This window comes from Lampetra fluviatilis, chromosome 9 (assembly GCF_964198595.1).
Source record: "Lampetra fluviatilis chromosome 9, kcLamFluv1.1, whole genome shotgun sequence".
In the NCBI taxonomy this organism is placed as follows: Eukaryota; Metazoa; Chordata; class Hyperoartia; order Petromyzontiformes; family Petromyzontidae; genus Lampetra; species Lampetra fluviatilis.
Window position 1 is genome coordinate 13,980,316 of NC_136283.1, and position 22,682 is coordinate 14,002,997.

Below are 22,682 nucleotides of genomic sequence, written 5' to 3' on the forward strand. Positions count from 1 at the left end.
CACGTCCCCGCAGACACACACCAGACTCTCGCTGCCGGCGTACTTTTGTTTGTTTGTTTGAAACAGTGGCATCTATACGCGTGTATTTTTTTGTTTGCTAAAATCGCCCACCGAATCGTGGACACCGACAATGAGAAGTGAACAACAACAACACCAACAACATGAGAAGGCAACCCGGGCGGCGAAAGCTCTGCAGCAGGTGTGGCTCTTGGGGCTGTGGGGGGTCGGCGGGATGTCCGGCGAGTCGGTGACGAGTTCGGCGTGGGGCGCTCGTGCCGGCGGGTGGCTGCTTGACCACTCGGTTTGAAGACTCGGGCTGGGGCGCTTGGTTGGCGTGCGCGCTCGGCTACCCACCGCTGCTCGCCTCTCCTCCTGCCCATCAATAGCGGGTGGCCTTTACGTCATTTGCATCCGTTGTAATTCGTCGCTCCTCGGCACACGCGCACACACACAACTCGGTGCGTGCATCGTGAGTGCAGGAATCGACTCTGATGGGCGAATCAGTCGTTACGCGCAGAAGAACATTCGGCGGCACAGATCGCTGCGTTTGGTGCCGCGACGCACGAGTGGCCGCGTGCGCGTGCACCACAGCTGCGGCACAGCCAACGGGCTGCTGCGTCTGTGTTTTCCAAACATTGCGCTTGGCGGAGTGTGTGATCAACCTCCACGATTGATGGGTCGCGCGTCCTCTCTCCCCCACGACATCCACGCGAACTCAATGAGCCACGCCTGCCACTCTAGATCTGTCGGCTCCCACCAAACGGAACCTCTCATGAGTCCCATCGTCTGCGATTTTCTCAAGATGTTTGAGGGCTTCCATCGAGTCTCATCCTGACAAGTTGCCATCGCTCCGAGGGAGGGGCCGTGTGATGTTGAGGTGGTTGCGTTAGAGAGACGTGGGGGTTCCGTCTTGTATTGTATCGGACCCAGCGGAGGGGAGATGCTGCTGATGTCACTGAATGATCAGGCGAGAGCGCTGATCGAAGTCAGATCTGACAATGGTCCAATTATCAACAGCAAGGGTTGGCGTGAGTGATGAGTGAAACCCACGACAGAAAATGGACGACCGCATCGCACTGAATTCTAAGCAGAACGTATTTGCTCATTTTAACTTAAACACGCGAATGTTTCGGCCAGTGCCGCACCATAGCTCAACGCGATTCGTCATCCCGACAAAAGCATTCGGTAAACGAGCAGGGCTGTAAACCCCGAGTTGGACAGAAAACACGACGTGAATTGGGGGCCCAGACAAATCACTGGAGGTCTCTTCAGGACTCACAGCAGCAGGGCTGGCACCAGGTGTCCCGGTTTGGCTGGTCGGTCAGGGTCAGGGTCACGTCGGGGTCAACGCGAGGTCCAGAACTTGTGGCTGATCGGCGCGTTGGTGGAGGCTTTCGGAGAGGTGGGGGATTTGGCGCCCGAGACCGGATGGGCTGAAGCGATAGCGGCGAGTTGTCAGCGAGAGAGGCGTAGAACTTAGTGCACGGGTCGGCGGCAAGAGGGTTGTGGGCGATCGTTTGTTTGGCTGGCAAGACGCTTTGTCGTGCCCCCATGTTCTACCAGCGCCTCGTCTTGTCGCTGGAGGTGGCGGTAGTGGAGGTGGCCGTGGTGGTGGTGGAGGTAGCCGTGGTGGCGGTGGTGGAGGTGGCCGTGGTGGAGGTGGCGGTGGTGGAGGTGGCCGTGGTGGAGGTGGCGATGGTGGAGGTGGCCGTGGTGGAGGTGGCGGTGGTGGAGGTGGCCGTGGTGGTGGTGGAGGTAGCCGTGGTGGTGGAGGTGGCCGTGGTGGAGGTGGCGGTGGTGGAGGTGGCCGTGGTGGAGGTGGCGGTGGTGGAGGTGGCCGTGGTGGAGGTGGCGGTGGTGGAGGTGGCCGTGGTGGTGGTGGAGGTAGCCGTGGTGGCGGTGGTGGAGGTGGCCGTGGTGGAGGTGGCGGTGGTGGAGGTGGCCGTGGTGGAGGTGGCGGTGGTGGAGGTGGCCGTGGTGGAGGTGGCGGTGGTGGAGGTGGCCGTGGTGGTGGTGGAGGTAGCCGTGGTGGCGGTGGTGGAGGTGGCCGTGGTGGAGGTGGCGGTGGTGGAGGTGGCCGTGGTGGAGGTGGCGGTGGTGGAGGTGGCCGTGGTGGAGGTGGCGGTGGTGGAGGTGGCCGTGGTGGTGGTGGTGGAGGTAGCCGTGGTGGTGGAGGTGGCCGTGGTGGAGGTGGCGGTGGTGGAGGTGGCCGTGGTGGAGGTGGCGGTGGTGGAGGTGGCCGTGGTGGAGGTGGCGGTGGTGGAGGTGGCCGTGGTGGAGGTGGCGGTGGTGGAGGTGACTGTGGTGGAGGTGGCGGTGGTGGCCGTGGTGGTGGTGGCCGTGGTGGAGGGGTTGGTGGTGGAGGTGGCCATGGTGGAAGTGGCGGTGGTGGAGGTGGTGGAGGTGGCCGTGGTGGAGGTGGCGGTGGTGGAGGTGGCGGTGGTGGAGGTGGCCGTGGTGGAGGTGACTGTGGTGGAGGTGGCGGTGGTGGAGGTGGCGGTGGTGGAGGTGGCCGTGGTGGAGGTGGCGGTGGTGGAGGTGGCGGTGGTGGAGGTGGCGATGGTGGAGGTGACTGTGGTGGAGGTGGCGGTGGTGGCCGTGGTAGAGGGGTTGGTGGTGGAGGTGGCCATGGTGGAAGTGGCGGTGGTGGAGGTGGTGGAGGTGGCCGTGGTGGAGGTGGCGGTGGTGGAGGTGGCGGTGGTGGAGGTGGCCGTGGTGGAGGTGACTGTGGTGGAGGTGGCGGTGGTGGCCGTGGTGGAGGTGGTGGTGGAGGTGGCCATGGTGGAAGTGGCGGTGGTGGAGGTGGCGGTGGTGGAGGTGGACATAGTGGAGGTGGTGGTGGTGGAGGTGGCGGTGGTGGAGGTGGCGGTGGTGGAGGTGGCCGTGGTGGAGGTGGTGGTGGTGGCCATGGTGGAGGTGGTGGTGGTGGAGGTGGCCGTGGTGCCGGTGGTGGAGGTGGCCATTGTGGAAGTGGTGGTGGTGGTGGCCGTGGTGGAGGTGGCGGTGGTGGTGGTGGTTGCGGTGGTGGAGGTGGCGATGGTGGTGGTGGTGGCAATGGAGGTGGCGGTGGTGGCGGTGGTGGCGGTGGTGGCAATGGAGGTGGCGGTGGTGGAGGTGGCCGTGGTGGAGGTGGCCGTGGTGGATGTGGCCGTGGTAGAGGTGGTGGTGGCCGTGGTGGAGGTGGTGGTGGTAGTCGTGGCAATGGAGGTGGCGATGGTGGCAGTGGTGGCGGTGGTGGCAATGGAGGTGGCGGTGGTGGCCGTGGTGGAGGTGGCCGTGGTGGAGGTGGCCGTGGTGGAGGTGGCCGTGGTGGAGGTGGCCGTGGTGGAGGTGGCGGTGGTGGAGGTGGCCGTGGTAGAGGTGGCCGTGGTGGATGTGCGGCGCTGGGGTTGGGTGCGCTCAGTCCGCGATGGAGTTGGCGCGCGTGCAGCACCGCGGCTGGCGCACGTTCTGCAGCACGGTCCGCAGCACCGCGGAGTGTCTCGACCTCTTGGCTCGACCTTTCGCCTCCTCCACCCCGGGCGGCTGTGGCTGCTGCTGCTGCTGCTGTTGCTGCTGCTGCGACTGCAGGGGCAGCGGTTGCAGCTGCGCCTGCGACGCCTGCCGCAGCTGCTGCTGCTTCTGCAGCGGAGGCGGTGGCGCCTGCTGCTGCTGCTGCTCCTGCGGTTGTGCCAGCTGCTGCTGCTGCTCCTGGGGCGGCTGCTGCTGCGTGGCGGCCACGGTGCTGTCGCTGCGCGTGCTGCGCTCTCGCGAGTGCTGCTCGATCTGCTGCTCCAGGTGCTTCTGTATGGCGAGCCCCAGCACCTCGACGTCCATGGAGGCTCCGTACACCTCCCACGTCATGCCCTTGTCGTCCCAGCGCACCTCGCGCACCGGCGACTTGTCCTCCTCCTCGTCGCCCGAGCCGCCCTCCTCCTCGTCACCCGCCGCCGCCGACGCCGTCGGGCTGCGCGCTCGGTTGCCCGAGCCGCTCGACTTCTTGCTCGCCCTCGTCGCCTTGGTGCCCTTCTTCCCGCCGCCGCCCCCCAGGTTCACCTCCGGGTAGACGTGAACCGGGGAGGTCCCCGAGGGGGGGGTCCTGGGGCTCGTGGCCACGGAGCGGCGGCTGGGGGCCGCTTGCGTCGCCTGCGTCTCGGCGTCGCGCTTCTGCTGCTGTGACTGCTGCTGCTGCGTGTGGCACGGGGACGTCATGGTGCCGACCTCCCTGCTCTTCGATGCGCACTCCTCAAGCTTTTGCTGCTGCTGCTGAAGCTGATTTTTCTGCTGCGGCTGAAGCTGGAGTTTCTGCTGCTGCTGATTCTGCTGCGGCTGTCGTTGTTGTTGTTGCCGCGTCTGCTGCTGTGGCTGATGCTCTGGCTGCTTCTGCTGCTCAAGCATCAGTTGCTGCTGTGCCTGCTGCTCAGGGCGATTCGACGGCAACTCGCCGTGCTCGTTGCGTGATCCCGCCTCGAACACCCTCGCCTCCGCGTGGCCCGAGGCCTCTCGCTTGGGCCGGCAGCCGTGCCCGTCCTGGGGGAGGCCGCGGGGTGCCGGGGCCGCCGAGGGGACGCCGGCGGCTCGCGCCGCGCTCACCTCGGCGCCTCGGCTCGACTCCCCGGCTGCGACGCCGCGAGCCTCCGCGGCGACCACCTCCGCCGCCCGGACCTGTCCGACCCTCGGATGCGACGGCTCCGTCGAAGAGGAGGAGAACGAGGGGGAGTCGAGGCAGCCGTTTTTGGCCGCGGAGTGGCAGCGAGGCGGCTGCTCGGCGGCGTTTTTCCTCTGCCCTTGGCACGCCGCTCCCGCCCCCACGACCTCCGCGACCTCCTCGCTGACCTCCCTGACCTCCGCGACCACCTCCCTCGCCGGGGTCGCCATCTCCCCGGCTGCCCCTCGCTGCCTCGCCGCGTCCGGCGCCCGTTGCGCGCACGACCCCGACGAGTTGGACGACGGGGACGTCGGAGAGGCCGTCACGCACGAGGAGGACGAGGAGGACGAGGTGGAGGAGGAGGAAGACGACGACGAGGAGGAGGAGGTTGAAGAGTTGGCGGTGGCCACGGCGTGGAGGTGTTCGCGGTGGGCGGGCGATTTGACCGCGTCGGGCTGGCTGGGATCGGGGTTCTTCGTGGCGAGCGCGCGGGCGGGGGGGTCCTGGCAGTTTGACAGCTCCGAGGTCGCCGGGACGGGCACCGGCTCCTGACGCATGTCAGACGCCATCTCGCCCGCCCTGGACAATCGCACGCACGCAGCATGTACGCACGCAGCACACACGCACGCAGCACGCACGCAGCATTCACGCACGCAGCACGCACGCAGCGCGCACGCAGCACACACGCACGCAGCACGCACGCACGCGCACACAGAGACGCGCGGATGTCGAGTGCGTTCCGTTGCAGGTCACGTTCCCGTCACACGCACGAAAGGGCATGGCTCCTGAAAAGCGTCGCGCGATTCCAAAGACAATCGCTTCCTGTTATCATCATTGAATGGCTCTGTAAGATGATGAGACAAAATCACACAAAATGCAACCGAACTCGTTAGATCCTGAAAGGTAAGCAGGCTTCAGCTTGGATAGTGCTTGGATCGGTGCCCACCAGTGGGGAGAAGTTCGTTGTACTGTGCTTCTATGCCCCCTGCCTTCACCAGCCCCAGCCCGCACTGACTGACGTGGTGAAGTATGGCCAAACACGAGTGTGGCAACGCCCTCATCCTGCAGTCTATACTTCGAGGCTGTTGGGAGGGCACTTTCCCCCGGCTCTCCCCGTTACCCTTGATATCTTCACATCCCATCGCGAGGTGCAATCCAAATTGAATTACGGTTTTTATTTTTTGCTTAAGAGATTTCACCCTTGTTAGGCATCATCGGCATAACATAATGCGAGTTTTTGTTCTTAAAAACTATTTTTATTTTATCAGGTAAGGCCCACAGATCTATACTGTTATTTTCCAGAGGCGATCTGGCCACAAATGATGGCTCAACAAAGTGGCTTATCACGTTGAAATGTATAGCAGTCAAATACTCTAAACAAATATCTCTAAATGTGGAGGGAAAACCTGGAGGACCCGGAGAAAAATCCACGAGACCACGGGGAGAGAGGCACCTCAAACTCCAACAAGAGCCGAATGGCTCACAGGGCTATACCTAATAAATGAACTTGAACTTGAACTATACAGCAGGGGTCAGGGTCTAGATCTAACCCACGGCCTCCTGCACACCAGGCGAGACAGTTAACATTTCGCCACCACGACGCCCCAGCAATAATGAAAAATGTACCCTGTGCCGATCACCAAAAAACCTTGCTGCCGCAAATATTGTCTCATGGTCCCATCGTTACACGTTGCGAGGTCGCTTGCTGATCCTGCGTGATTGACGTTGTAATCCCACAATTCCTTGTAAGGCTTACGCTTTTTTCTAGTTTTTTTCCTCGTAGCGAAAATATTTTGACTTCTATCTTACAAGTCCCGATCACAAAACGCTCGTTAATCCAACTGGCCACACATCCCGATGTAGCAGGACCCTCTTAAAAATGAGTCTTGAGACCCAGCGATGCTTCCCTAGATAGATAAATCGCATTATTGTGCCGCATTGCAAGATCGTGAGTATTTGCTGATAGCTTGTGGAGGACTTCAACCAGCAGTGGATTGTTCAAGGTGGACGACGATGATTATTTAGATAATTTTGCTGCTGTGGATTTCCACATGATAATCCACTTCGTTGAGCTATCATTTGTGGCCAGCTCGCTTCTGAAAAATAAGCTAATGGTTCAGTGGGCCTTGCCTGGTATGATACAAAAAAATGTTTCGTTTTATGTGTCTATATTTTAAGTGATTCGTTTACCTTGCCTATAATTTACACTCCTATCGTGTTTTTTTTTATTATTAGTTGGTGGAACGTTCTGACTTGGCCCGACTTGACATCCGTGAAAAAGAGCTTTATAGCTCTAATTATTCCAGTATAAATACATATTCAGCTTTTGATCATTGTTCTTTTGTGGCGATCGAAATTCATGTTGCAGTGTGCGCGTGCGTGTGTGTGTGCAACCTGTTCAGAAAACGGCATCGTATTTGTGTTCCGTTCAGTGCCAAAGTGGCGCGCCTAATCAGACCGCTGGGTATGCGTGTTTAAAAGGTCGCCTCGATATTTTTCGCTTACAACTTACGGCTACGCGGCCGTCGTAGGAACGACTGCAGCCACGCAGTTACAAACGAACAAAACACAAAAAAACGCCGCGATAAATCAAACGCATTGCTGGGCAATTGCACTGCGTGCTTAGCGATGCGGCGCCAATTCACGAATATGCAGCTGCTTGGCAATGATTTAAGGATCGATGGCTTGCAGACTGAGCGCGCCGCCGCCGCCGCAGCCGCCGCAGGAGATTGAAACGGGGGCTGAAAAGTGTGCAGAGGGAAAATCCTCGGACGTGAAATGACCACCGAGAGACGGCGGAGGTCGGAGAAAAAGAAAGGCGAGTGAAAGGCTGCACATTCTCCCCGTGTCCGCGTGGGTTTTTTTTTTCTCCGGGTCCTCCTGCGTTGTTTTTTTCCCCTCCGCATTAAGAACCAACATCACGCGCGCAGAATATTTGGCCACTGCTTTAGATTGCCACGCAATAAGCCGCTTCGTTGATCTTTCATTTGTGACGGCCAGGTCGTCTCTAAAAAACAATAAGAGCTACGTAGCTCAGTGGGCCTGACCTGGCAAAATAACTACAAAAAATGGCTCAGTTTAATAGGTCAAGCTCGTGATATGGTTTGTAGATGGTTTACTTTTGTTGCCTCTTTCGCAGTTTCGTCTGTTCCATCGGCCTCGCCATAACGTGGAGGTAAATCGAGTGTATAAATAGTGAACACGTTTTTATTTTTTCTTCATATGCACGATTTTTGACACTTGTGTCGTCACCACGTTGTTGAAGCTTTCAGGCATCGTCGAAAGCTTGACCCAAAGAATGACCAACGTAGAAGTAGGAAAAACGGTTGCACAAAGAAGAGGACAACCTGACAGTGATGCAGGCAGTGATGATGAGAAGGAAACTGGCACTGTATGGACACACGCGTGTAGCATGGACAACAACGGGAGAATTCAAAGTGTGGTGTTCGGGAAAATAGAAGGAACCGGAGGAAGACGTAACAGAGAATGGCTTGACGATGACAGAAGAGATTGGTGACGGAGAGATGTGGCACCACTTCAGGAGTATTGGCACTACAACAGAGAGGAAAGTGGGGAAAACAAACGACGAAATCTGCAGTGGACACTCACGGGGCCATCTGCCCATGGATCGTGATGATGATGAAATTCGTAATTATTAAATATGTATAGTACTGCGGTCAGATGAGACAGGGCCTGTTGTTGGTTGAGGTGAGGGGGCCGAGCCTCTGCACGGCTCTCTGCCGGCCTGTTGCTAGGTTCAGTGGCGCGCGTTTGATCCGCTACAATATCCGACGTTTCGCTCCCGGTGCTCGGGGGAGGCTTCCCCTCCAGGGGATAGAATTTGAGTTCACATCGGAGAAGGGCTTAGGACGCCGCAGGCGGGAGCCATGCAGCGCAGCTGCGCAAGCGTTATCCTCGCTCAACACGAATTGAGCCCAGCAATACCAAGTCGAAGATTAAAACAAAATCAATTTTGCGTTGGCTTTGTCCACGTTTCAATGCCATCTGTGGTCCTGTTGGAGTACATGGAGTTTTTGTTGTTGTTGTTGTTTTTGGCTTAAGTGGATAATGAGCAAAGGGGCGCTTGAACTGAATTCACCTTTTGAGGTCAAATTACATCAACGTTTTAATAAGAAAGCCACACGGCGTGACCTCATTACACTTCTGCTGTGGTGATCCCTTATTTAATGTGGGGTGGTGGGGGGGGGGCATCGGGGGCTGGACGCTGCTTGCAATTCTCAATAGAAGACGCGACCCAAAAACAAAATCACACAGCTCTTATTTAAACTATAAAATATAAGACTTTTTTCGTACCACGTAAGGCCCACTGAGCTACACAGCTCTGTTTCAGAAGCGACCTATGACAAATGATAGCTCAACGAAGTGGCTTATCAAGTGGAAATTGATAGCAGCCAAATACTCGAAACGCGTGACCTTGCTTATAAACGTGGAGCGAAAAAACAACAACAGAGAACCCGGAGAAAAATCCATGCGACCATGGGGAAAGAGACACACAAACTCCAAATATACAGGTGTCAGGGTTGAGATCGAACCTGCAACCTCCTGCATACCAGGCGAGGTGGTTAACATCTCACCACCGTGGCGACCTTAAATCACGGTGGTTTAAGTCATGGTTATGGAAACCCGGTCACCTTTCGCAATTTCCACCCTGACTCTCAACCGGTTCTAGAGGGGTACAGCGAATCGGGGCAACCTCCCTGGGCCCCGTGCTTTGGGGGGCGGCCTGGCACTTCAATGTGTCGTTAACTCGCCCCCACGCGACACAGCCACTTAGTAAGGTGTTCCATGTAAACACAACGTGCCAAGTCGTCACTACTTCAGCACACCGGTGTGTTGGGAGAGTAAACCCACAGCATTTAGATTTACGGCATCTCACCTAAAAACCTCTATCATGGATAATATTGGCCGCGAACACCCTACTGCGAGGTGTTAAACTGACTCCCGGTTTAGTTCGAAGGCGTCGGGAGGGGCCCTCACCTTTGGATTTACCCCGGGCCTCGAATTACCCCCGCTGTGGACGGTGCTGTCTGCATGAGTCGACTCGAGATAGTAAAGCTTGCAAAGCAGAACCGTATCGCCTCCCTTCGCGATGGTAGCATTTGTACTGTGATGATAGCCTTTGCGCAGATGTCTACTTGACATCCGTGAACTGCTGGGCATCTGTGAAAAAGAGCTTTTTAGCTCATGGGACTCTCCAGTATATATACATCTTCTGATGAGGGCACGAATGCCAAATGTCCCTATTTTTTTGTTCCATCCAATATCTTAGCAGTGTCAGCTACACTCTCAATACAATGGTGCCGCAGCGATGCCACTGGAGCGAATGTATGGATGTTGAACTTCTTTCGCACCATACGTAGCCAGCCGTGCTAATCGGAGGTGCGAGTGTGCCTGAAAGTGACTTTAGAATTCGTATTCTTCTCATTAACTAAAGCGACAAATGTATGCGTAGAGGAAACAAAAAACCAGGACACACACAAGAGCCTCGGTACCGTAGCTACAAGATAAGAGGCGTTTAATTTTTTGTTGGGTCATGCCTTTCTGCAATTGGTTTTGTGCACCCATGAAAATAACAAACAACGGCGACATGAATTAATAACGGTCGTAACTCGATAACGAGAGAGATGGGGATTCGAGTGCTGTTTGATATTCAGGGCACACACACACACAAAACAAAGATCCCCCATATAGGCTTTGAATATACCGTTGGGGGCAAGTGCTGTTAGCAAAGCACCCACGAAGGCCAACATGGTCCAAGAAGGGGGCGGTGTGCCTAGCAACAGCGCCCAGCCACATTTGTTTCCCCAATGCTGTTTACACACTGCAGCAGGCACGCGCTTGAGGCTGAGTCGACCTCGGCGAGTCACCAGGACGGGGTTCGAATATTCGCCAGCCGTTATTGGAGATGGGCGAGAATTGAACACGTGTCGCCGGGGTTCGTCGCGCGGCGCGTTAGCCACTACACCGCCGCTCCCCTTAGCGACAAAGACGAGATAATTCCCACCGTGAGCCCTAACAGACTGTTGGGGCAAGTGCTGTTAGCGAGCACCTGTGAAGGCCGGCACGGCGCACGAGAGGGTAGGTGCCCAGTACCACGCCCGGCCGCCTTTGTCTCCCTAGTGGTGATGTTTGTACACCACACCAGGTACTCCTTTGAGGCTGAGACTACCTAGGTGAGGTCCAGGACCGGTTGAGATAATTGTCACTGGTGTTGGCCGTGAGCGGGAATCGAACTCGGGTCGCCTGGACTAACAAAGACAAAGACCATTCCCACCGTGTAGCCTTAACAGACTGTTGGGGCAAGTGCTGTTAGCGAGCACATGTGAAGGCCGGCACGGCGCACGAGAGGGTGGGTGGCCAGTACTTTACAGACACACGCACACACGCACACACACGCACACACACACACACGCGCGCACACACACACGCGCACACACACACGCACACACACACACGCACACGCACGCACACACACACGCACACACACACGCACACACACGCACACACACACACGCACGCACACACACGCACGCACATACACACACGCACACACACACGCACACACACTCACGCACGCACACACACACGCGCACACACACACGCACACACACGCACACACACGCACACACACACGCGCACACACGCACACACACGCACACGCACGCACACACGCACACACACGGTGCTCAGCTGCAGAATACATCGATGCGTAATGTCAGACTGCTCGATGAGACAGATTTAGACTCCCGCAGCCCTGGAAGTGTAACCCGGGGCACGCCACTGCCATCCGTGCGAGAGCCAGGCCAACTCCGAGTCAAATACAGCCAGCATACATGTCAGTTCTCCCCTCCCCGCCCCTCTCCTTGCCATTTAACCCATCACCTCTCCGGGGTTGGTTAAAACGTGTACCACATTGGTGGAAGTCGACGGTCCGTTGTTTGGACGATGGATGAACTCGTCCCTCGCCACAGAAATGTGGAATTCGTCGCGTTGCGTCCGGATATTTTAGCTTGAGATGGAGTTGGGCGCGACTTTACACAACAGTGATCTATGATTAGCAACGTTGGCTACGTAGGGTGCGAAAGAAGTTCAACAAACATACAATCGTGTGGAATACTTCAGAAGAGTCTCAAAACTCGTTTTCAAGAGAGTCGTGTAAGCGAGATGTTTGGCCAGTTGCCCTACAGAGAGAGCGTTGTAATTTGCCCGTGAGAGGTGATGTTACGGATGTCCTCCTGGATATCTGTGAAAATGAGCTTTATAGCTCATCGGATTCCTCCAGTATGAATACATATTTTGATTCTGATAGCCCCTTGTCAATCCACGCTGTCAGGCACGGGGTCCGTTCACCATACTTTACAATGTTGGTCAGTCAGTACTGGTGATGTAAGTCTAAACATCTTCTTGGTTCTTTCGGTAAAGTTACGTTCTTCACCTGAGGACGGCTGCTTGCGTTGTGGCCGAAACGTCGTGAGAATTGTTTTATTGTTTTATTTTTATTATTTTATTATTTCCATTCTACGTGACTTTACCGAAAGAACCAAGAAGATGAATCCCTGCAGTCACGAAAGAAGCTTTAAATCGAAATTTAAGTCTAAACATGTTTTTTATGCTACCGGGCACACTGAGCTGCATAAATTGTTATTTTTCAGAAGCGAATAGCCACATATGATAGCTCAACGAAGTGGTTCATCACGTGGACATTTTAGCAGCCAAATACTCTAAACGCGTGTTTCTAAACGTGGAGGGAAACACCAGAGGATGCGGAGAAAAATCCACGCGACCACGGGTAGAGAGCGACACGCAAACTCCAAATATACAGCAGCAGGCATCAGGGTCGGGATCGAACCCACGACCTCCTGTATACCAGACGAAGTCGTTAACATTTCGCCACCAGTTAGCTGTGACCCCCCGAGTGAAGGACTACTGCTTCTCCCCCCACCAGAGTACCTGGAGGAAACCCACGCAAAAAAACGTGTGAATAACACATCAAACACGATTGCTGTGCTGCTATCTTCTTAAGTCAGATCCTTGTACTGTGCACAGACTGTCGGGGCAAGTGCTGTCTGCGTGCACCTATGAAGGCCAGGACGGGACACGAGGGGGTGGGTAGCCAGCACCACGCCCGGCCGCCTTTGTCTCCCCAGTGGCGATGTTTATGACACACCGCACCAGGTACTCATTTGAGACTGAGTCGATCTAGGGGAGGCCCAGGACCGGTTCAGACAATCGTCACCGGTGTTGGCCGTGAGCGTGAATCCAACTCGGGTCGCCGGTTTCGTAGCGCTACCGCTACTCTACCGCTGCCCCAACACTCTGTTAAGGCTATACGGGGGATCTTTGTCTTTGTTGGGGGACACCACCCTACATGAACCACCAACTCCTGTCTGAAACTTCCCGGGGTACAGCGTGAATCGTCACCTCCGCCTACTGCTGCGACGAACAACCGTCCGCATCGCTTGAAAGGTTAGCGTGAGAAAGGAGAACGAGACGAGAGCGTTGAGCCACCACTTTTGATCTCGGAAAAAAAACCTTGACCCAGACCAACCCCAAAAAAGTGTCGTTTTATTTTTTGCGGTGGAAATGTCAGTGGAGGTGGCGTTGATACACGTGCTCGCGTGACCGGGACGGCGGGTAGTCTTTGATCTACCGGTGGAATCTGTGAGTCGCTTCACGTTCATTTTCTGTTGAAAGCTACACAGTTGCTGTTATTGCTACTGTTGTTGTTATTGACGAATGTGTTGAGTTTATTTTGTTAATTGTGTTTTGTGCATCACTGCCACCGCAGACCTTCGCGCACCACTTTGGCGAGATGTCAACGATCTCGCCTGGCATATAGGAGGTCAGTTCAGTTGATTATGAAGAATCCTGTGAGCCAAGCAGCTCTTAAATCGGAGTTTGCATGTTTCTCTCCCCATGGTCGGGTGGATTTTTCTCCGAGTCCTCCACATTTAGAATCACGCGTTTAGAGAACTTGGCTGTTATACTGGTAGGAACGAAGTGGACCAGACCACCAATAGATTAATGTGTCCGTCCGTCCGTCCGCGTCCGTCCGTCCGTCCGCGTCCGTCGTCCGTCCGCGTCCGTCCGTCCGTCCGTGTATCAACATCGCCCCCTACTGCAAACACTTGGCATGACCCTGTCCGACAAGATGGCCGCCCGCTCCCCCTGCGATCTGTGAATTAAACAAGATGGCCGTCGCTTCCGGCGCATCACGGCAAAACTTTAAACTTCGCTTCAAAATTACTTTACTGAAACGCAGCACGTTTATTTAAAAAATTACTTTACTGAAACGCAGCACGTTTTTTTAACACAGAGACAAGAAACATTTATTAACACAGAGACGAGATACATTTAATCGCCTTATTTGTGCACGAAAAGCACGGCGCGAGGCCTAGTGCGGCAGGCTTCGCGAGGCCTAGTGCGGCAGGCTTATTAACACAGAGATGAAACGCAGCACGTTTATTTAAAAAAAAAATTACTTTACTGAAACGCAGCACGTTTTTTAACACAGAGACAAGAAACGTTTATTAACACAGAGACGAGATACATTTAATCGCCTTATTTGTGCACGAAAAGCACGGCGCGAGGCCTAGTGCGGCAGGCTTCGCGAGGCCTAGTGCGGCAGGCTTCGCGAGGCCTATCTCAAAAGAATTCTCTCATTAAAACGCTATACCTCAGAGCCCATGGCATTTCTGACCAACACCACCTGACCGGTGAATTAAGACATGTACATCGGGCCCTCAGGATGAACGGATACTCTGACCACACTATCTGCCAAGCTGTTTCTCCCACCACACAGAAACAGCCACATGAAACTCCGACCAAAACTATCACGTTACCATACATAGCAGGCGTGACCAAAAAGATCTCCAAAATTCTAAACAAACATAAGATCCAAGTCCGATTCAGTACGGTGCATAAAATCCGTGATCTGATCCCATCTGTGAAGGATGTCGTTCCTGACTTACAATATCCTGGAGTCTACAAATTGAGTTGCATTTGTGGTGATAGCTACATTGGAGAAACGAAACGTCATGTTTCTGATCGTGTCCGCGAGCACAAGTCAGATCTGAAACACGGCAGAACTGATTCTTCGGCCATTGCCGATCATTGCTACAACTCGGTGGGCTCTCATGAAATTGTCTTTTCCGAGACCAAGGTTCTCTGCAAACCTCCTGGCTACCATCAAATGTTTGTACACGAAGCCATACAAATATACAAACACAGACATAATTTCAACCGTGATGATGGGTACAAACTTAGTAATCATTGGAAAGATGTTATCAACCACGCAAAAAAGACTTAATTACACATTTTTGGACCATCTTATCTGACAGGCACTATTTTACTTTACTTTACCGAGTGTTAACATCTCCAGTGTTTAACAGTACTCTCTTCATTGTTCAGCCAGCACTTGCATAAACATGGGCATTTTCGTTCTTTTCTATCATGTGTATCAACAGGTGCTTGTACACACACATGGCCACGTACACTTGCACCACACTCTCGTTTGGCCTCCCCTCCCCCCCTCTCTGTCCAATGCGTTGGCGTGTGCAGCAGTAGTTGTTGCGCACAACCACGTCCACGCCGTCGACGTGTACCACGTCGTCCATTCTTTTGGCCCTGCCCCCCCTCCCCCTCTCGAGGCGTTCTACGTGACACGTCGTGCCGTCTTTGAGCCCCGCCCCCCTCCCTCCCGATACGTTCCATTCATTGGCTACCACATTCTGATGAGCTCCGCCCCCCTCTCCTCCCCCTCAACTTGCTTTTAAGGGATTACATCTTGAATCATTGCCTCACTTGATGCAGCAAATCTGGCTGTGACGGTCCCACCTGATAACGGAGACTTGTGTTGCCTCCGAAACGTCGTGATTTTTATTTTATTTTACTTTCATTAATTTGAATGTTTTTCCTACGTGACTTTACCGAAAAAACCTAAGAATATGGTGGTGGGGGGTGGTGGTGGGAGGGGTGGTGTTGAGGGTGTTGTTGGGGGGTCTTTAAATCTCACAGCGTTTCTTGTCAAAACAAACACTTTTAATTAACGTTACACTAGAATACAGTTAATTTTTTTCTTTAACTCCTCTATACCCGGTCGATATCCCTGTACCTGTACTAAGTATTATTCCTACCAGCCCACCCCGCAGGGTCCTGTTAAATGTCAACATGATAAGCCACTTCGTTGAGCTATCATTTGTGGCCAGGTCACTTCTGAAAAATGGCTATATAGCTCAGTGGGCCTTAGCTGGTTAAAAAAAGTAGTAAATCGTATCGATGTCACCATTAGGAATATGTAATCATCGCTCATCCAAATACTCTAAACGCCTGATGTTGATTCTATATGTGGAAGGGAAAAACCGGAGACAAATCCACGCGACCACGGGGGAGAACACGCAAACTACAAATGTAAAGCAGTCAGGGCTGGGATCGAAGCCACAACCTCCTGTATACCAGGCAGCGCAGTTAACCTCCACACCACTGCGGCGCCCGTGCCCTCGTGAAAACGTCGCTGCTGCTGCTGCTACTGACGATGATTCTCATGACGATGACCACGAGACTTGGCGCAGAGCTGTGCTGCGTTTAACATCTTAGAAAGGCGCCATCCTCATAGCCCCCTTCACACCCCCCCCCCATCACCCCTGCGACGCCGGCCCAGCCCCGACAGCAATGCCAGTCGCCCTCATCGGCACTGGGTTGATTCTCCGAGCTCGAAGTGGTCGTCAGGCTGTGAGATCACCAGCGTCGGGGTTGTTGTATTTCTGCTCCCCGGGACACAAAAACAGAAGGGACCCAGCCCGTCTCTCCACCCCCTCCACGAAGTTCCTAAGGGGGCTGGAGGGGGGCAGTGGGCAGTGGGCGAGCTCACCACGAACGATACGGGGAGGGCGGGGGGGGTTAATCGATGTCAGATGGCGAAAGTTGCAGGATGAGATTAGGGTCATAAAATCGGCGGTTAATTAGGGGTGGCGTTCTTTATATAAAGTCCCTAATGTTCACATTACAACGATAATACGGATGTAATGTCCTATAGTGCTTGACTTGATACGATTTTCTGAATTATATTTTTTTCACGGATACTTCCAAAATATTGCGGCTCTTGAAATACTGAGGGTTTATTTTGTACCGAATTCGAGAAAAAAGGCTCTTCTTAATGTAACAAAACTTGAGTAGCATTGATATATTTACACGGATAATACGTGCGATTTGCTGGTTAAGCTCACTCATTTCAAGTGGTGAATCACATATTTCACTGGCATTGTCCACATCAAGAAATTGGAACCAGTCAAGTTGTGGAAATCCTCCAGTGGTGCGGACGAGTGAGACACCTGGTCTGGGCTCATGGACTAAGTGCAAATCTTGACGACGCGACGAGGCCCTTGGCTAGAGAGAGAGACGCTACCCTGCTGAGCGTGTGTGTCCGTGGGAGAGCGGTGGTGCAGCGGTTAGCGCGTTGCGCTACGGACCCGGCGACACGAATTCGATTCCCGCTCACGGCCAACACGCAGTGACGACTTTCTGAACCGGTCATGGGCTTCCCCTAGGTCGACTCAGCCTCAAATGAGTAGCATTGTGCTGTGTGTGTGTGTGTATACAACTCCACGGGCGGTCGTGGTGCTGTCTCCAGCATCCTCGTGCGGCGTTACGGCCTTAAACCGGTGCTCGCTAAGAACACTTGCCCCGACAGTCTACACTGGAGATTGTTTGTGTGTGTGTATATGACACCGGTGCTGAACAACCGATCGTTGCGAACGTTGATGGCTGATAAAATTTGATGTTGACGAATGTGTCTTGTCAAACGTATATGGCTTGCGGCCCAACACTTTTCCTGTGACAAATAATGTTGCTGGCAGTCGTGCACAAGCACAATCATGCTGCAGTTATATTAGCAAACAAGGTTTGCTGGCTGGCTGGCTCAGCTGGCAAGACGTCAAAAGACAAAGACCCCCCGTATAGCCTTTTACAGACTGTAGGGGCAAGTGCTGTTAGCGAGCACCTATAAAGGCCGGCACGGCACACTAGGGGGTAGGTGGCCAACACAACGCCCGGCCGCCTTTGTCTCCCTAGTGGCGATGTTTACGCATCGTACCAGGTACTCATGTGAAGCTCAGTCGACCTAGGGGAGGCCCAGAACCGGTTTCAAATAATCATCACTGGTTGTTGAGCGGGAATCGAACCAGGGTCGCCGGGTTCGTAGCGCAGCGTAGCGCTAACCACTGCACCACCGCTCCCCACTGGCAGGACGTCACGTCCAGAGGGACAAACGGACGGTCAAGTCCAATGGACGTGAGGGCTGCTCGTGAACAACAACAACAACAGCAACAACAAATACAATTGGTTGACGTTTCAGGCAATGGCCTTTTCTTCAATGTATTGCGTTAGCAATGAATGGCCTTTAAACAAAAAGTGTCGCTGCGTTCAGGTTGACTGTTTCTGCTACGATGATTGCTGGGGCCGCTTGAGTGGTCTTTAACGTTCACGTGGCGACACCGGAGCGCTCTTTGGTAACTCCCGAGCGCGAGCGCGCTTAACAGGAGGGAGGAGGGGTCGTGGTGAATGACCGGGGCGGTGCTGAGATGCATGGGGCCTTCGGTCGAGGAAGGGCACACGGGTAGTAATTACTCACGTGCCCCTACAGGGAGCCACTCGCCGTGTCCACAAACAAACAAACAACTCACAGAGGTCCATCTCCAAGTTCACCAATCCCAGCGCCACGTGGCGACCGCTCGCAGCAAGGCGAGCGGGCGAGTCTGCTGAGATGCCAAACTTATCCGCGGGTCGTGTCGCAGACGTGGGATCTGGGCCATCGCGAGAGACGGAGCCGCTCTCTCCCCCCCTCTCCCCCCCTCTCTCGCTTTAGCGGCCTCGGAGTCGTTGGGCGGCTGGTGTGGAACCCGCGCCTTCTTGCTGCAGCGGTGAATCCGCCGAACAATGCACGCGTCTTATAGAACGTCGTCTTGTGTGTTTAGTTTGTTGTCCTTCCCCCCGCACCTCCGATTAGCACGGTTGGCTACGCACGGTGCGAAAGAAGTTCAACCTTCATACGTTAACAACCCTCTTGTCAATCCACTGCTGGATGTGGTCCTCCCCACGCGCAGTGTGGGTTATTTGACCATACTTCACCACGCTGGTCCAGTGAAGACCACACCGGACTATAGACCGTGGCGGTTCGTGGTGTAACGATTCAGACGATGAATCATCGCGACTCCATCCAAATATTCGAGTCTTTCTGGACCCGTCTCGTTTGCCGTTATCTTTTGTTCTGCGCTCCATTGAGTAGACAACTACTTGACATCTGCTTAAAAAATGAGCTTTATAGCTCATCGCATTCCTCCAGTATGAACACATATTATTCTGATTCTGATAACCGTGATGAACAACGGCGTGCGATTAGGAGGGATTGAGCAATGAGCATGAATAAAAAAGGGAGGGAGGAAAACATCGGCCGTACGCGTGGATTCCGTAAAGGTGGCCTTTCCAACGCACGCGTCTCTGGCTGTCTGCCTCTCTCTCTGTCTGTGTGTCCTCGGCAGCTTTTTTTAACGAGCGGCAAAAGAAGGCCCAGCAGGAGGAGGATGAAGCGGCGAGCACAGAGACAGCGGCCGCTCGGATCGCGACTCTGCCGGTGGAGGGGGTGGGTGCGATCGAACCCCTCCCAGCCCAGTGGTTCCCAACACTTTTGGTGGCTACTCTGTGTTGTTACACACACACACCCCTAACTTGTTGAATGTTTGTCTCAAGCCGAAGTGAAACCCCCATCTCTGTAAAGTGGCCTTCACTCGCTAGTTCGCTCGGTTGGCCCCTTCGGTTCTGTTTTTGTTTCGCGATTGTCCTGCAATGCGCATTGTGATCCGAGGATGGAATGCGCAATTATACATTATTATTAATCTTATACATTATAATTATTATTATACATTTGAATTATCATGACTATTACACCCCACTTTGCCTGATCTCAACATGGCCCAGAGTGATAAATGTACGACTATCGAACACTAACTTCGCTCGTAACTGCAAGCGAATAAAAAAAAACGATGTTAACGCTCTGCATGCGCGACGCGGTTTGTTCTCGCTCGCTGGCTACGCTTGGAAACCAAACTGTTATCGATCAGTGAGTTTAAAAGGGTCTTTAAGGTCGTTCTCGGTCACCATATGGATTACATTTGTATCGTAGTTATTGTATTTTGGCAGGTTCTAACATCATTGTTCACCAATGACTCTCACGTATAGTATAATTTCACACGTTTATACTGGTAGGAACCTCCTGGTTACACCAGCCCACAGGGGATTATTGTGTCCGTCCGTCCGTCGTGGATCCAAAAATGGGAGGGGTGGGGCTGGGTGGAGAGGAGAGGGTGGGGAGGGGCTGGGTGGGGAGGGTGGGGAGGGGCGGGGTGAAGAGGGGTGGGTGGGGAGGGGCTGGGTGAGGAGGGTGGGGCTGGGTGGGGAGGGGCTGGTCACCCAGTGGTGCCCTTATAAAACTCGACGTTTAACCTACTCACGCCGGCTTGTGTCCGCTCTCACAGTCGGCCATATTTGCGGAATACACCACGCCGCCGTTGACCCTGGCCATTGACCGAGCAACCCAACGTTCCTACCAGCTCCCTCCGCAGGAATGTGTTAAATCACTTCGCGTACCCCCCCCCGGACATTGCCACGTACCCCCCGGGGCTCCGCGTATCCCCCGCCCCGAGTTGAGAACCACTGGCCGAGACCAGCATAGCCCTCGTAGCGGTACAACTTTATACGTGCCCATACTCAAGTTCGGTTGTGTAGGGAGCATGATTACAGGGGGTTATCGTGACCTCGCGTTACAAGACAGACGGAGAGGGCTCAACTATCACCGTGTGAATTCGAACTTAGTTGGAAAGTGATATACTGTTCTGTATATATTTTTTAAAAAAACATCGATTCTCACGGGCGCCACATATCGAGCGTGCTATCACTCAGTGCCGGATTCTCCTAGCAGCAAAAGTATCAAATGCTACGGGCCCCGCACTTTCAAGGGCCCCGCGCTAAATGCTTTCAAGCTCTCAATTCCGGTTCAGCGATTCTGCACTTGCTCTATTACTGTAGTACTAGACTGCCTTCAACTTTTACGGACGACTGGGTGTTTAAGGTTAACGATTTGTCGTATTATCTGGCTGTATATCAAATAAATAAAAATACAATTACTTTACTATGCAAGTGAAAAATTAGTGTTGAAATATTTGTGTTTTTTATTTTATTTAGGGCCCCTTTATAACATATGCGACAGGCCCTACACTAGCTTAATCCGGCACTGCTATCACTGTGATATGGCAGCGCGTTCGCCGCTTGTTGCGGGAGTTCATGGTTTAAAGGATAGCGGCCACCCTGGTTAATATTGCGGGTGTGCTAACAACAATAGTGCCGTCAGCTTCACATGGGAAGTTTAAAGATCCCGCGATGTTAGGTCGTTATGTTTTGCCATCGCGATAAAAAAAATTGTTTAAAAAAAAATCACGAAGTTATGTAAATTATTTCTTAATTTGGTAAAAAAACAACATAGCAATGTCGCTCCCCCTACTGGCAAGGCTATTCGTCCCGTCAAACAACTCAACGGCCGTTTAACACGCAGTAGGCTTTCGCAACCAATATCATCCATAATACAGGTTTTTCTTTGGGTTAAATCGCGTAAATATATAAATGTGTCGTTCAACCCGCCACTAGCCGACACAGCCAACTAGTAAGGGTTTCCACGTAAACAGAACATGCCAATTTGTCACTAGTACAGCACACCGGTGTGTTGGAGAGCCAAGCCCGCTGTACTATAACAAATGGCGCGTACACAAAATATACTCAGACTTTGTTAATTATTAATGACATTATGCAACACAATTTTTGTTCCTGGGTAGTAAGTGTTATTTCGTGATTGCTTATTCCTAAAAAGTATAGAAAATTTATATTATTCCCCACAAACTTTGCTTTTGTGACCAGGACAGAGATATTTAAAATTTTACCTATTTTCAATGAGAAAACGGGCGAATTTGTCTCTTTTCGTTCACATAAAGTCAGAAAAAAGCCTATACATCAAAATTAACATGTATTTATAGTAAAGTAATAAAAAAAATACTACAAAATATTTAGAAGTGAGTAGTTTTTCGAGATTTACGATTATACTGTAAATCACTTTCACGAATCAGACCCCAAATGTCATCTCCCATCATGTTCTCGTTATACTGTCCTTGGTAGCGGCGTTCAAGTCCAGTATAATAGTATATCCTGCTGGAAGCGCTCGCCTTGCTCCTCCGAGTACGCTCCCATGTTCTCCTTGAATTTATCAAGATGAGCATCAAGGATATGGACTTTGAGGGACATCCTACAGCCTATTGTGACGTAGTTCTTCACCAGAGAAAATTGTAAAACATTTGAACATGTTAAACTTTTACAATTTAAATTTTTTAACAAATTCTATAACATAAAATTCCGAGCAACACCTTCTAGAGTTTTTTTGCATTGCTCGCAGGTGCCCAGGGTTTGTCTTGATCCCCGACAGGCATGCCGAAATATGCCTTGCAGGCCTCAGACATCTTAGCAGATGCTTCCACGGGGTACTTTTTTGCTCTTGTCTTGATGAATTGGCCGCTAACATAGCAAAATGCGTCTGCCGGATGCTTGCAGCCTCTTGATGCCATCTCAGGAAAATACAGATATGTATCCACTTGGGCAGCTGGAACTAAACTGAACTGGTGGGCTTAAGGCCCCTGTATTTATACTACTATTTATATTACTGAAAAGTTATAGAGTGTTCTAGAAGTTACTCCAAGTTTACTCAGCACTGAATCGATCTGGAATGTTCTGGAAAATAGGTACATTTCAAAATATCAACGTCCTGGTCACAAAAGCAAACTTTATGGGGAACAATAGCCATTTTCTGTACTTTTGAGGCATAATCAATTAGGAAATAACACTTACTACCCAGGAACAAAACACATTGTTACACAGTGTAATTCATCGGACGAAACTTCCCTGGCGTGGCTTCTGAGCGCGTTGGGGGTGGCACGCGCGCGTT

The 22,682-nt window shown here is 53.0% G+C and overlaps 1 protein-coding gene across 2 annotated transcripts in view; it reads right to left on the minus strand.

The window, feature by feature from the left end:
• Nucleotides 1-3,273: 3,273 nt before the first annotated feature.
• The window catches only part of LOC144934235 (uncharacterized), a 46,612-nt gene continuing 27,203 nt past the window's right edge, over nucleotides 3,274-22,682 (minus strand). Inside the window, exon 2 of one of the 2 annotated variants that reach the window (XM_078859860.1) lies at nucleotides 3,274-5,206. In XM_078859860.1, the coding sequence (XP_078715986.1) occupies nucleotides 3,400-5,206 (1,807 nt within the window). In that variant the 3' untranslated portion in view covers nucleotides 3,274-3,399. The remainder of the gene's footprint in view (nucleotides 5,207-22,682) is intronic. The other variant, XM_078859862.1, reaches the window with a different exon arrangement.